Source organism: Lynx canadensis, chromosome B3, assembly GCF_007474595.2.
Source record: "Lynx canadensis isolate LIC74 chromosome B3, mLynCan4.pri.v2, whole genome shotgun sequence".
NCBI lineage: Eukaryota > Metazoa > Chordata > Mammalia > Carnivora > Felidae > Lynx > Lynx canadensis.
This window is the reverse complement of record NC_044308.2, coordinates 143,185,353-143,199,028: the sequence shown is the minus strand read 5'-3', so window position 1 is coordinate 143,199,028 and position 13,676 is coordinate 143,185,353. Positions and strand designations below refer to the sequence as shown.

At 43.6% G+C, this 13,676-nt stretch overlaps 1 protein-coding gene across 15 annotated transcripts in view; it reads right to left on the bottom strand.

Annotated features, from left to right (window-relative positions):
* The window catches only part of WDR20 (WD repeat domain 20), a 66,131-nt gene extending 52,581 nt beyond the window's left edge, over positions 1-13,550 (bottom strand). For 3 of the 15 annotated variants that reach the window (XM_030320002.2, XM_030320001.1, XM_030320004.1), the window contains exon 1: positions 13,239-13,536. In XM_030320002.2, the coding sequence (XP_030175862.1) occupies positions 13,239-13,487 (249 nt within the window). In that variant the 5' untranslated portion in view covers positions 13,488-13,536. Of the gene's footprint in view, positions 1-8,696; positions 9,691-13,238 lie in introns of those variants that run through there. The other 12 variants (XM_030320012.1, XM_030320011.1, XM_030320009.1 and 9 more) reach the window with 8 other exon arrangements.
* Between the last annotated feature and the right edge of the window lie 126 nt (positions 13,551-13,676).

The following is a 13,676-nucleotide window of genomic DNA, read 5'->3' as shown; positions in this document are numbered from 1 at the left end:
TAACATATTTGAAGTATATTAAGTCATAAAAACTACCAGCAAATCACCATCCACCAGCTGCTTTTACAGCACATTTCAATGTTTATCTCTTGCTCCTACAAAAGTCTTTGTTAAACCGAATTCTCAAATATTAAAAGGTAAATCTCTTCCCTCATCTTCAAACTTTGGAGGACAACTAGTTTATCTATAAAAATTTACTTGAAAAATTTACAAATTTAACCACAAAAAGGATGAAAATTATTCAAGGTAAAAACAAATACACACACACTCACCCCTAAGCAAAGTTACAAGACTGATGACAAATGAAAGAAAAAACATCTGTAATTCGTATCACAAAGGGCTAATCTCCCTAATATACATAAAGAACTCCTTTTTTAAAAACTTAAGATACCCAACAACCAAACAGAAACATGAGCAAGGGATATGAGACAGTCTGTAGAAAAAGAAATACATTCAATTCTTAATATATAGAAAGATGCTCAAGCACTCTCATCACATGGGAAAAACAAAAACAATACAAATTTCTCCCCTATCAGATCGAATGCAAGTTCGACAACGTGCCCTGTTGGTGAGGCTGTGGTAAAACAGGTATTCTCGTGTGGGAGTACAAAATGATACAACCCCTCCCTGGGGACGGTGATTTGATGATACATGTCAAAAATGCATAAGGGGGCGCCTGGGTGGCTCAGTCGGTGCACAAAGCATACGACTTTGGCTCAGGTCATGATCTCAAGGTTCCTGAGTTTGAGCCCCGCACCAGGCTCTGTGCTAACAGTTTGGAGCCTGGAACCTGCTTCGGATTCTGTGTCTCCCTCTCTAACCCTCCCCTCTTGCCCTCTGTCTCTCTCAAAAATAAATAATAAACATTAAAAAAAAAACCTTTTTAACATGTAGGCATCAACCCTCTGCCCCAGCAGTACCTCCTCTGGAAATACATCCTGTTAATATACCTGCCTACGTGCAAAATAATATACATGCAAAGTTATTCACTGCAGTGTTATTTGTAATAACAATAATTAAAAAAAGATAGTGATATGTATCCATAGCACAGAATAAAAAGCAATTATAAAAAAAGAGTGAAGAAGCCCTCTATTTACAAATATGGTAAGCTCTCCAATATATATATATATTTAAGTGGAAAAAACTGAGACACAAAATACCATAGTGTGCTCCCTCAATTTCTTCTCTCCTCAAATGTCATCTTATTCTTACAGCAACAGAAGGATGAGTCAAAAACAAATACAATGATTATAGGCAGAGGGAGAGAGCTTTGCAGGGAGAACAGAAATGGAAGCTAAGCATCTCTGAACAGAAACTGTTGTACAGTTTTGATGTTGGAAGCACATAAAAGTCTTCCGTAATTAAAACATAAAATTAAATTTTTTCTAATAGATTTATTGAAGTATAATTAACATACAAGGAATTGCACATATTAAATGTATACAGTTTGAGTTCAGACATGCACACACCCATGATACCATCACCATAACCAAGGTAACAGACACGCCCAACACCTCCCAAAGTTTCCTCATGTCCCTTCGTTTTTGTTTTTGTGGTAAGAACACTTAACATTAGATCTACCCTCTTAAATTCTGCAGGGCACAATACCATGTTGTTAAGCATAGGCCCTGCTGTAGAGCAGATCTTTAGAATCTATTCATCTAGCATTAACTGAAACTTACACAAAATTAAATTTAAAAACAATCCCTCATGTTCTAAACCTGGACTGTGGTAACCGTTGTGCAGCTTGGTAGATTCACTAAAAATCACTGAATTATACACTTGAAATAGATGGCAGGAAGGTACGATAATCTGACTGAGAACCAAAGGAAGCCAGTAAACACCAATGTCTCTCCAACTTCAGTGAGCACACGAACTACCCGGAGACCCTCTAGGAATGCAGAGTTTGGTTCAGTAAGTCTGGCATGAGGCCTAATTCTGTACTTCGCAGAGGCTCCCAGGTGATGACGCGGATGGTGCTGGTCTGTGCACCACACTCTGAGGCTGTCCAAGCTGCCAACTAGAGGAGCTTGGCTTTAAGAAGTAGTTGAGAAATTGGGGCAGTAGCTCCCGGAGGCAAAGGACAGGTACCAAGTGGGCGGGGGCCGGAAAAGGCCTTTTCTTCCCTTTTGCTGTCGGCGTTGATTGAGTCCGGGTTAGAAGGGAGAGTGAGTGCGAGGGGGTTATAATGACTAGCCATAGCATTTAAGATAGGAGTCTGCTGGAGAGAGTGGCAGTGTAGCAGGAGCCAAAATCTCTGAGATATGATGGGAAGTGATGAGGGTCCAACGAGGGATGGGGTTGATACAATCCGATGACCCGAGTTCCGAAAGGACAGTGTGCTAGGAGTCCTACAGGAGGACCAGATACTAATGTAGTACGTTACCTCAGAAGTAGTACCAAAAGAAAGAATACATGTTAAAAAAAAATCATTTTAAAAATCATACTAAGAGTTCCAGAAGCTAGGATATAGCCAACATTTGGATGATCGTCAAGAAAGAAAATAATTGGGGCGCCTGGGTGGCTCAGTCAGTTGAGCGTCCGACTTCGGCTCAGGTCATGATGTCACAGTCCGTGAGTTCGATCCCCCCGTCGGGCTCTGTGCTGACAGCTCGGAGCCTGGAGCCTGCTTCGGATTCTGTGTCTCCCTCTCTCTCTGCCCCTCCCCTGCTCAGGCTCTGTCTCTGTCTCAAAAATAAATAAAAACGTTAAAAAAAATTAAAAAAAAAAAAGAAAGAAGATAATCTTGTCCTCTAATCATGTCTAATCAGGTCTTGCTAAAGCCTCAACCCTCACAGTGACTCTTCAAGGAGTCATGCCACATCCTCAGGCCTTCAGTCTCTAGTCACCTTGGTTTAGAATCCCTTCTCCCTTCACCCCACCCACCTATCAGAATTCAGTTCATAAAGCTTTTTTTTTTAATGTTTATTTATGGCAGCAGGGGGAGATGGGGCAGAAAGAGAGGGACACACAGAAACCGAAGCAGGCTCCAGGCTATGAGCTGTCAGCACAGAACCTGATGTGGGGCTTGAACTAACAAGCTGAGAGATCATGACCCAAGCTGAAGTTGGACACTTCATAGACTGAGCCACCCAGGTGCCCCCAGAACTCAGTTCAAACATCACCTTGTTAAAGCCTCTCCCTTTCTACTGCAACTAAGACAAATATCACATTGTAACACTGTATCATAATCATCTATGATCTGAACCAATGAAACACTCTTACAAGACTCAATCTTGTAAGTACTCCTTGTATTCCTCCCTCTAGTTAGGGCAGCAAGAGTAAAGGAACGATCCAGAAGAGAAAGAAAAACAACACAAGACATGGCCAACTTAGAATCCTAGATAATCAACTGCTGAGTGAAAAGTCACCCCAAGTACCACAGACGCCTCTTCACACAGCGAGAAGTGTTACTTAACAGGACAGGAGAGACCAGTCACTCTTACATTCCATCACACGTGACACAGGAGAAAAGGTAAATTGAGACTTAATCAAAACCAGGGTGCTTAAGCTTTCTGTGCTATGGACTCCTCTCACAATGATGTTTTTAAATACGAAAGATTACAAAAGAGATCAATTATTAAAACAGTTAGTTATAGGGGCGCCTGGATGGCTCAGTCGGTTAAGCGGCCGACTTCGGCTCAGGTCATGATCTCGCGGTCCGTGAGTTCGAGCCCCGCGTCAGGCTCTGTGCTGACAGCTCAGAGCCTGGAGCCTGTTTCAGATTCTGTGTCTCCCTCTCTCTCTGACCCTCCCCCATTCATGCTCTGTCTCTCTCTGTCTCAAAAATAAATAAACGTTAAAAAAAATTTTTTTAAACAGTTAGTTATATAAAAGTTTCTTCAGGTCACATTGTAACAAGCTCTAGTGCAGATCCACTAACCACTGTAACTTCAGAGTAGTGATGACTGTGACATCCATCTATCCACCTGCAACAACCATAATGTGATACGCAAACACCTGTGATTTTCACTGGTGATAAAGTCACAAGTCTGTTACATTGCCTCTGTGATTTGCTGACTAAATCCACAACTGGAAGGACACATTCGAATTCGGTTACAGTTTTTGCCCATCTAGGTTGATACATCCCCTAAATTCTACTCCAATTAGGCAGCACTAATAAGTGAATAGTGTGCACGTCTCAGCACTACTTACTCGCCCATCTCACCACTGGATGGTAGGCACTTGAGACCAAGGACTACGTCTTACTTGTCTTTGGGTCTACAGGTCCGATACATGTTAGCTGGATGAGTAAGTCATTTTCTTTTCCACTGGACTGTGAGCTCCTTGATGGCAGAGCTTCAGTCTCAACAACACAGAGCAACCACTCAAATCTTGATAGAATGAATGAGTGTGTATCTTATCTCCTTGGTCGGACGATAATCCTCTCAAGGTCAGGGATCATGTCTCCTACTTCTTTGATTTCCCATAGTCCAGTGTACTGCTTTTCACACAAAACCACTCAAATATTTGTTAAATGAGACATTAAGACAGCGCCTCTGAAATGAAGATCAAAGTAAGTAAAGAGAAGGAGCACCTGTACCAGTTCTGCTGTAGCAGGGAAACACGGGCAGTGCAGCAGTAAGGCCGGACTGCACCAACCAAAGGAAAGACTGAGCCAGGCCACAGAGCTCATCTGCAATGTGGCTGCTTGAGAAGACGAGAAAACATTCCTAGTCTTACTTGTAAAACACAAAAACCTTGTAAGTTCCTTCTTAATCTTGCTTCTTTCTTACAAAATCTTGCCTCTTTCTTGTAAGATCTACATTTTCCTACTGCTACAAAATAAAAACATAGCAGAGATTGACTTGGCATGTTTTTAGTACAATATACCCTACTTTTTAAAAATCCATATTACAAAAGAGAATGCAAAACAGGGCTCAATTTACAAATTACCAATTGGCAGAGGAGCTGTGAAGTTGAGAAAAATGCTAAAAGGTAAGAGCGATCGCCAGCTCAACCTCAACCAGAAATGAAGATGAAGCATTTCTGAAGTTACAACTACGAAGATGCAAGTTTTAAAATTTACAAAAATGCGATCTATATGCACTTCAGGGCAAATCATCTGTTTGAAATCCAACCCAATATTCTTCTCCATCCAGGCAGAGAAACACTTCTCCACCTCACCTTTACTCCCGAACTCCACTTGGTGTTTGCATTGCTTATACCATGTGCACAGCACAGCCTTCTACTTTGTAATCCAATTATTAGCACAAAAAGACAAGGTCCTCACTCACAGACAGAAGGGTCTTCCTTCACCTTCACAACACCCGCAACAGACACCAGTACCTTGTACATAACAGGTCTGCAATAAACTCTTGATTAATGAGGATTTTTTCCAAAGCCAGACATACCTTGCACTGTATTATAAAAAAACAGACGCCGGGGCACCTATGTGGCTCAATCCAACCCCTGATTTTGGCTCAAGTCATGATCTCAGGCTCTGCATTGACAGTACAGAGCCTGCTTGGGATTCTCTCTCTCTCCCTCTCTCTCTGCTCCTCCCCGGCTCTCTCTCTCTCAAAAGAAATAAACTTTAAAAAATAATAAATAAATAAATCTTAAAAAAAAAAAAAACAACACAAAGATGCCAAATTTTCAGAGAATAAGGTAACTCGTCACTGACAATTTAAAATGTCCTGGGGCGCCTGGGTGGCGCAGTCGGTTAAGCGTCCGACTTCAGCCAGGTCACGATCTCGCGGTCCGTGAGTTCGAGCCCCGCGTCGGGCTCTGGGCTGATGGCTCGGAGCCTGGAGCCTGTTTCCGGTTCTGTGTCTCCCTCTCTCTCTGCCCCTCTCCCATTCGTGCTCTGTCTCTCTCTGTCCCAAAAATAAATAAACGTTGAAAAAAAAAAAAATTTTTTTTAAATGTCCTGGGGTGCCTGGATGGCTCAGTCAGCTAAGCAATCGACTTTGGCTTAGGTCATGATCTCCCAATTTGTGAGTTTGAGCCCCATGTTGGGCTCTGTGCTGACAGCTCAGAGCCTGGAGCCTTGCTTGGGATTCTGTCTCCCTCTCTCTGCCCCTCCCCCACTCTCGCTCGCTCACGCGTGCTCTCTCTCAAAAATAAAAATAAACATTAAAAAGATAGTAATTAATGATAAATAAACAAAATGTCCTGAAAATTGGGGTGCCTGGGTGGCTCAGTTGGTTAAGTGTTCAACTTCAGCTCAGGTCATGATCTTACAGGGTTCGTGGGTTCAAGCTCTGCATCGGACTCTGTGCTGACAGCTCAGAGCCTGAAGCCTGCTTTGGATTCTGTGTCTCCCTCTCTCTCTGTTCCTCCTCCACTCATGCTCTGTCTCTCTCTCCTTCAAAAGTAAAAAACATTAAAAAAAATAATTAAAAAAATAAATTTAAAAAGGGGGGGGCACATGGGTGGCTTAGTCACTTAAGCGTCAGACTTCAGCTCAGGTCATGATCTCATAGCTAGCTGGTGGGGTTGAGCCCCTCCAGGCTCTGTGCTGACAGCTTGGAGCCTGGAGCCTGCTTCAGATTCTGTGTCTCCCTCTCTTACTCTGCCCCTCCCCTGCTAGCTCTCTTTCTCTCCCTTGAAAGTAAACATTTAAATAAACAAACAAAAATAAAATCTCCTGAAAATTAAAACAGAGAATGTCTACCAATTGAAGTTATTTCTGCTTTTGAAGTTTATTCCTACATAACCAAATAGGGCCACATTTCATATTTCTTCACAAACTAATCTCACTGAAATATAAATAAAATTGTTCTCTAAGATATCAGATTACAAAAATCTTCACATTTATTTTTAAAACAAGGTTCTTAGGCATGTAGCCAAACTAGTCAGTCATAAAATCCACTGTTTTGATTCTTGCTCAAGTTTTCTACCAAAGCACAATAAATACTTAAATAAATGAAGTCACTAGATTAATTCAATGATAATAAACATAGGTGACAAGTTTCTTAAGGGCAGAGACTTCATCTAAACCCAGCATCTAGAGGAGCACCTCCTATCTGCTAAGCGTGCCCCACAACTATTTACTAAAACAATGACACTCATGACTATCTCATGGGTCTCTAGGACACATTCTGAGAGCTGCTTACCATCGGTCATATCCACCCATTCTGTCTTTCAAAAATCTCATCATCATCCTCTTCTTCAAGGTCAACAGAACCAAAGAATCATATGAAAGTTTCTCTAGCCTGTTCTAAGAGACAAATTAAGATGCTTCCCTTCAGGGGCGCCTGGGTGGTGCAGTCGGTTAAGCGTCCGACTTCAGCCAGGTCACGATCTCGCGGTCCGTGAGTTCGAGCCCCGCGTCAGGCTCTGGGCTGATGGCTCGGAGCCTGGAGCCTGTTTCCGATTCTGTGTCTCCCTCTCTCTCTGCCCCTCCCCCGTTCGTGCTCTGTCTCTCTCTGTCCCCCCAAAAATAAATAAACGTTGAAAAAAAAAATTAAAAAAAAAAAAAAAAGATGCTTCCCTTCAGTATGTAAGATTTGATAGTCAAATAAGTATCAATATTTCAGAAGACATTAAGTAGCCCTTGATGGGAAAAAAAACTACGGTTTCCAATTTCACATGTGCCCCACTAAATTAAGCGCAACACTTCTCAAAGTAAATTTGATATAAAAAGCTTTGGTCTCCTAAGCCTCTTTCTAAACTAGAAATGGAGAAAGCAGAGAGATGTGAAAATTACAAATGGAGGGAAGGGTGTGAACATGACCTTCTCTGGAGCAGTCCAGTATCTAAAACTAGTCTGTGGAAAAAACCTTTAAAAGGCTTCTAGCTCACCCTCCCACACAGAGCATGCATCCCTCAGTCACCAACAGGTGCTCCTACAGTCTTTGAGAAAGAGACAGACTATCTCCCACACAGAATGCTCATTCTCTCCCAAGCCAACCCATTGCACTCCTGGACAACTCTCGCTCTGAAAATATTCTAGCTGTTATTAAATGACTCTTCTGGCCAAAGCTTCACATCAACACAGTGAGTACTTTTCTAGCATAAACACCTAGAATCACAACGTGTTCAACTTGCTTTCACAACACACCCCACACTCCTCAATTCTCATTAAAGAAGTAGGCAATGATTCCAAGACATGAAGACATCTATCTTCCCAATAAAAAGATGCATTTATTTTCATTAAAAAACTATTGAACACAGACTCCTACAACCTTCAGAGTTGAAAAGACCTTGAAAGCCATCCAATTCTACTCTTTCCCCCTTCCCCCCCCCCCCCCCCCCCCCCATTGTAGGAATTGCTTCAGTAACACTTCTGGGCAGCACATTTGTGGCTTGGAATCTTAAGATAGGAGGGGAAAAGTAAGTCTCTTTGATTTGAATGTTAAGTAGTTCTGAGTATAGTTTTTACAAGTTGTCTGTTAGTACGTAGATTTGTTAGGTAATGTGGTTTGACAGAAGTAGATCAAAAGTAATCTGTGTCATTTGGTTACTTTCCATTACTTCATGGTCTCTTGCTACACAATTTCCCAGTTGTAAGAAAGCTAAATTTGTTACCTACTAACAATAATTTTGAATGTCTTTTTTAAACTGTGAGCCACGAGGCGCCTGGGTGGCTTAGTCAGTTAAGCGTCTATTCTTGATATCGGTTCAGGTCATAATCTCATGGTCGTGAGATTGAGCCCCACGTTGGGCTCTGCGTTGAGTGTGGAGCCTACTGGGGATTCCCCCTCCTCCAGCGCTCCCCCCCCCCCCCCCCGTCTCTCTCTGTACCTTCCTTGCTCATTCTCTCTCTCTCAAAATAAATACATAAGCTTTAAAAAAAAAGAAAAAAAAAAGATGTCAGCCACTAAAAATACCCATTTGGGAGCCCAAAATTAAATAGGCTTTTTAGCTTGTAAAAATCTTTTTTAAAGTATGGCACAGATGGACATAGATATTTTATTCGGTCATTCACTCAACAAATAAATAGTTAGAGCCTACTTTATGGTGGACACCGCGCTGGGCACTAGGGAAACAGTGAAGGCAGAAAAGACAAGATCTCTCTTCTGAGAGAGCTTTGTTTATAGAGAGACAGATTATAACCCAGAGAATTACAAATTGAGAAAAGTGCTAGGAAGGCAAAGTTCAGGATGTTATGAGAACATGTAATAAGGAGAACTGATCCAGCCTGGGAATTCAAAGCAGGATATGCTATGGAAGTGATGTCTAAACTGAGATCTGAATGGTTGCCATTCATATTTATGTAAAACTGGATCTCATAAAATGAAAGGGTTGGTCCAATAAGCCCAGCTACCTTTGGCATCTTTATAAAACCATCTCTTAAAAAAAAGAAAAGAAAAAAAGGGAAGGCCAGCACTCAATAAAAAGGTGTAAAGGCCAGTAGCTGACAATTCTTTGGAGAGGGGCAGGGTCTTGCTCTACTGCAGATCCCCCATCTAGAATAATTATCATCATAGTAGCCCCTCAAATCTTTGTTGAGATGATTAGAGTCAGGATTAAATCAGTGCTCATATTATCTTCAGTTAAGCAAAATAACTTCACAAAACTACATCTCCGTACACAAGAACTCCACTGCAAACTTCAACTGCAAAAAGAAGACGCTTTCTTGTACCTCACAGGATTGTTATCAAGATTCGAAGAGATAATACATGGCAAAACGCTGGGGTAGATCTTGCAGTGCTCGGAGGCCATGGCATCCGCGTGATCAAAAAGCTTGATCGGTCCCTTCTCACTACGACAGTTCTTTAGATTCAGCTATGCTTCATCTTCCTGACCATGAGAAAGAAAAAAAACAAAACTGTAACACAGGTTTGCACTCCCTCTCTAGCCTTGGCTTCCTCAGAGAGGGTGAGACTGCAAAAGCTGAAGGTCCCGTTTAGCTCTACAAACTGACCTGCAAATCTATTTAAAGGGCCAAGAATACACTCCTCAGTTCAGATTTGAGATGACCTCGTCATCCACTCCATTCCCCCACAACTCCATACTTCCTTTTAGGAATGGCAGCACACAGCTCGTGATTTAAGTATTCAAAGACCTATTTTCCACTTATTTCACATGCAGATTTAAGCCGAATGTATGTTTCCAAATTAGACCTTCCGAATGATCCGACTAATTGTTGTAAAACTTTGTACGCCCCAATTTAAAAAAATGAATAAAAACAGTCAAAATGACCAACTGTAAGAACAGAGTTATAACCCCTATCTGAGAAGGAAATTATCTGCTCTATTTTAAAATCAGAAAAGACAGGGATGCCTGGGTGGCTCAGTCGGTTGAGCATCTGACTCTTGATTTCTGTTCAGGTCGTGATCCCAGAGTTGTGGGAACAAGTCCCTCAAGGGACCAAGCATGGAGTCTGCTTAAGATATTCTCTCTCTCTCTCTCTCTCTCTCTCTCTCTCTCTCTCCCCCCCCCTTCCCGCCGCCCCGCCTTGCACATGCACCACATGCTCTCTCATTATAAAAAAAAATTTTTAATTTAAAAAATCAGAAAAGACAATCTCAAAAACAATCACACACTCAGAAATAACAGTAAGTAAATGCAAACGCATTCATGGAAAACAGTTTTAGAAAATCATGATGACTAGAAGAGAATGGAAATGTCCACCATATAATGCTATGTTACTGCATGAAAATTAAATTTCACAAAAAGTCATAGAGCTCACATAAATTATGCAGCTAGAGGCAAATCTACATGTTTAAGGTTTGTCTTATTTAAAATAATTTTGGGGTGTGGTTTTGAAAAGCTCTCCTAGGGGCGCCCGGGTGGCTTAGTCGGTTAAGGGTCTAACTTCAGCTCAGGTCATGATCTGGTGGTTTGTGAGTTCGAGCCCCGTGTCGGATCTGTGCTGACAGCTTGGAGCCTACAGCCTGCTTCAGATTCTGTGTCTCCCTCTCTCTCTCTGTCCCTCCTCCATTTGCGTGCTCTATCAAAAATAAACAAACATTAAAAAAAAAAAAATTAAACCTTGGGGCACCCGGGTGGTTCAGTTGGTGAAGCATCCGACTTCAGCTCAGGTCATGATCTCATGGTGAGTTCAAGCCCCGCGTCAGGCTCTGGGCTGACGGCTCGGAGCCTGGAGCCTGTTTCCGATTCTGTGTCTCCCTCCCTCTCTGCTCCTCCCCTGCTCATGCTCTGTCTCTCTCTCTCCCAAAAATAAATAAACATAAAAAACATTTTTTTAAAAATTACACCTTGGAAAGCTCTCCTAGTTTTAACCTTCATCGAATAGCATCCAGCTAAGAGAACACAACTATGATACTTTCAAGCAAGAGAGCTGTTTTGATGATGCAAACCACAGCCACCAGATCCAGATAAGGTTTGCCACCAGAATGCTTCAGAAATAATACGCTTCAAAGAAAAAGAAAAAAAAAAGGTAACATTGACACTAGTAATTGCTGGTAAATTCAGCAGTTAAGCATTTTTAAAATTTTACATGAATTTTAGTAACTTAAAATTCTAAACTTATGTCCACAGAAAAAGCTGATCCTTTCAGTCCTAGTATCAATCTCAAGATAGCTTCCCATTTGACAGTTACTTTAAAAAAAAAAACAAAACCCAAAACATTTATTTATTTATTTATTTATTTACTCAGAGAGAGAGAGAGAGAGAGAGAGACAGAGCGCGCGCGAGCACACAGGGGCAGGCCAGAGAGGAAGAGAGAGAATTCCAAGCAGCCTCTGGCCTGACGTGCAGCTCAAACTCATGAACCATGAGATCATGACCTGAGCTCAAGTCAGACACTCAACCAACTGAGCCACCCAGGTACCCCTGACATTACTCTTAATGCTTATTTTAACTATATTTTACACCTGCTGAGGGTTTCAGGCTTTGAAGTTCATTACAGTTATAGTATAAATTACAATGTGAGTACTGCCATGTTCTCTTTTTAAAGAGGTGCGGATAGAAGCTAAAGAACTCATCCAAGGTCACCCAACAAGTCAGCAAAAAAGTTGAGAGCAAGCCTAAAAGTTTAGCTCCTAGACTACTAACTACTTGACGCTTTCTCAATTCCAAAAGAGAAAAAATGAAGTCAAGCGATTTACCTTCCGTAATACCAAACCTCAAACACAGTAGAACGCATCACAAACGCTAACCGAAAAGATGCACCCTGACCAAATGAGAAAACTTGCTACAACAGGACACCACCCTCCTTTCCCTAGGTCTTGAGAAACCAAGCAAACGTACTGCTTCTGGATACATCTTAGAGAACGTCCACGCTTCAGTGTGTACGATTTGCTTTCACACTAACCAAACACTTAAAAATTAATCTGTTATCACCTTTATCCATGCCTACGTGCTGTGGGACGCATCAGTGTCCTTATTCTCCCAAAAGTCAAGTCAAAGACCACAAATCTCAAAGGTAAGCAGTTCTCAGTGAGAACACAGCCAATAAAGGAAAGGCTCTAATAAAGTTGCTCCTTTTGAAGAGATCTTTTTAAAAGATGATTACATGCTTCACAAAATTAACGTGAAGTCGCCCGTCAAGAAAAAAAGTGATTCTTGTAAAGTAGCTTTTAAGGCATATCCCTCCCTCTTTGGGACATAGTCTGACTTGCTGGACAAGAACAATCCGGGCACGCTCACACAGAACACCCATGAACCAGCCTGGTTCATGAAAACATCATTTCGACCTCCCAGCTGTAGTACTCAGTCCTTCCCATACCATAAGGGCCAAGATGACCCTCTTTAACAATCTCTCGGGAGAAGGCGCCCCGGCGGAGAAAGTGACAGCCGTCCTCCTTCTGATGTTTTCGGAAAGAGTCTTAACACCAGCAGAGGCTCCTAGGAAGTGTCAGTGCGGTCGGTAGCAGGTGGAGTAGCCCTTAGTGCCGAGCAGGTCCTTTCCGACCTAGTCTCAAGCCCTCCGCTGCCGCCCGGATTCCGCCTTCCAGACCTTCCCCAGCCGCCCCGCGCCCCCATTCTCTAGCCCAGAGCGAGACACACAACTCCCGGGAGGCGAGGCAGTCTAAGCAGACAAGACGGCCACCCCACCTCTTCCGGGGACTCGCAGGCCCGCTCCCTGGCAGTGTCAGAGCCTGACGGACCCTGCCAGAGAGAAAGCAACTGTCCCCTTCTGGGGCCTCCCAGGCGGAACCCCGTGCCCCACGGCCCCTTTCCGCCGCCCCCACCCCTCTGAAACACCACCTTCCTTATTCGTGAATCCCCCTTCCTCAGGAGCACCCCAGTGGAGTTACCGGCCCACTCAAAAGTAAGAGCGACCGCCACCCCTATCGGTCACCCTGGGCCCCGCTGTCACCGCCCTGCTCCTGGCCTCCGCCCACGCCCCTGGCGGGCCCCGGTGACGCCCGGGTCGGTACCTTGCGGACCCCCTTGTAGATATAGAAGTAGAGCTCCCGGCCCACATTGAAGCAGAGGCGGTCGCCGTTGCCAGACTGGTCGTTGAGGTTTACGAAGGAGACGCGGACGGGGTTGGATCCCTGCGAGTTGAAGGGCACCCGGTTGGGCCGGCTGTACTCCGAGTGCGGCAGCAGCTTGTACAGACCTTCCCGAGTGGTGAATTGGGTCTTAATCTCGTTCATCTCCTTCCCTCCTCCCTCCGTCGCCATCTTGGAAAGCAGCGTTCATCCTGCCCTAAGTGCCCGGATCACGCCCACCGCGCAGGCGCCGTGCTGGGCTCTCGCTCTTTACCCCCCCCTCCCCCGCCTCTTCCTCCTGGCCCCTCCCACCCGCGAGCCGGCCCCGCGGAGGCCGGCCGAGGGGCAGGGGCGGGCTTGTTTACGGCCGCACTGCGCAGG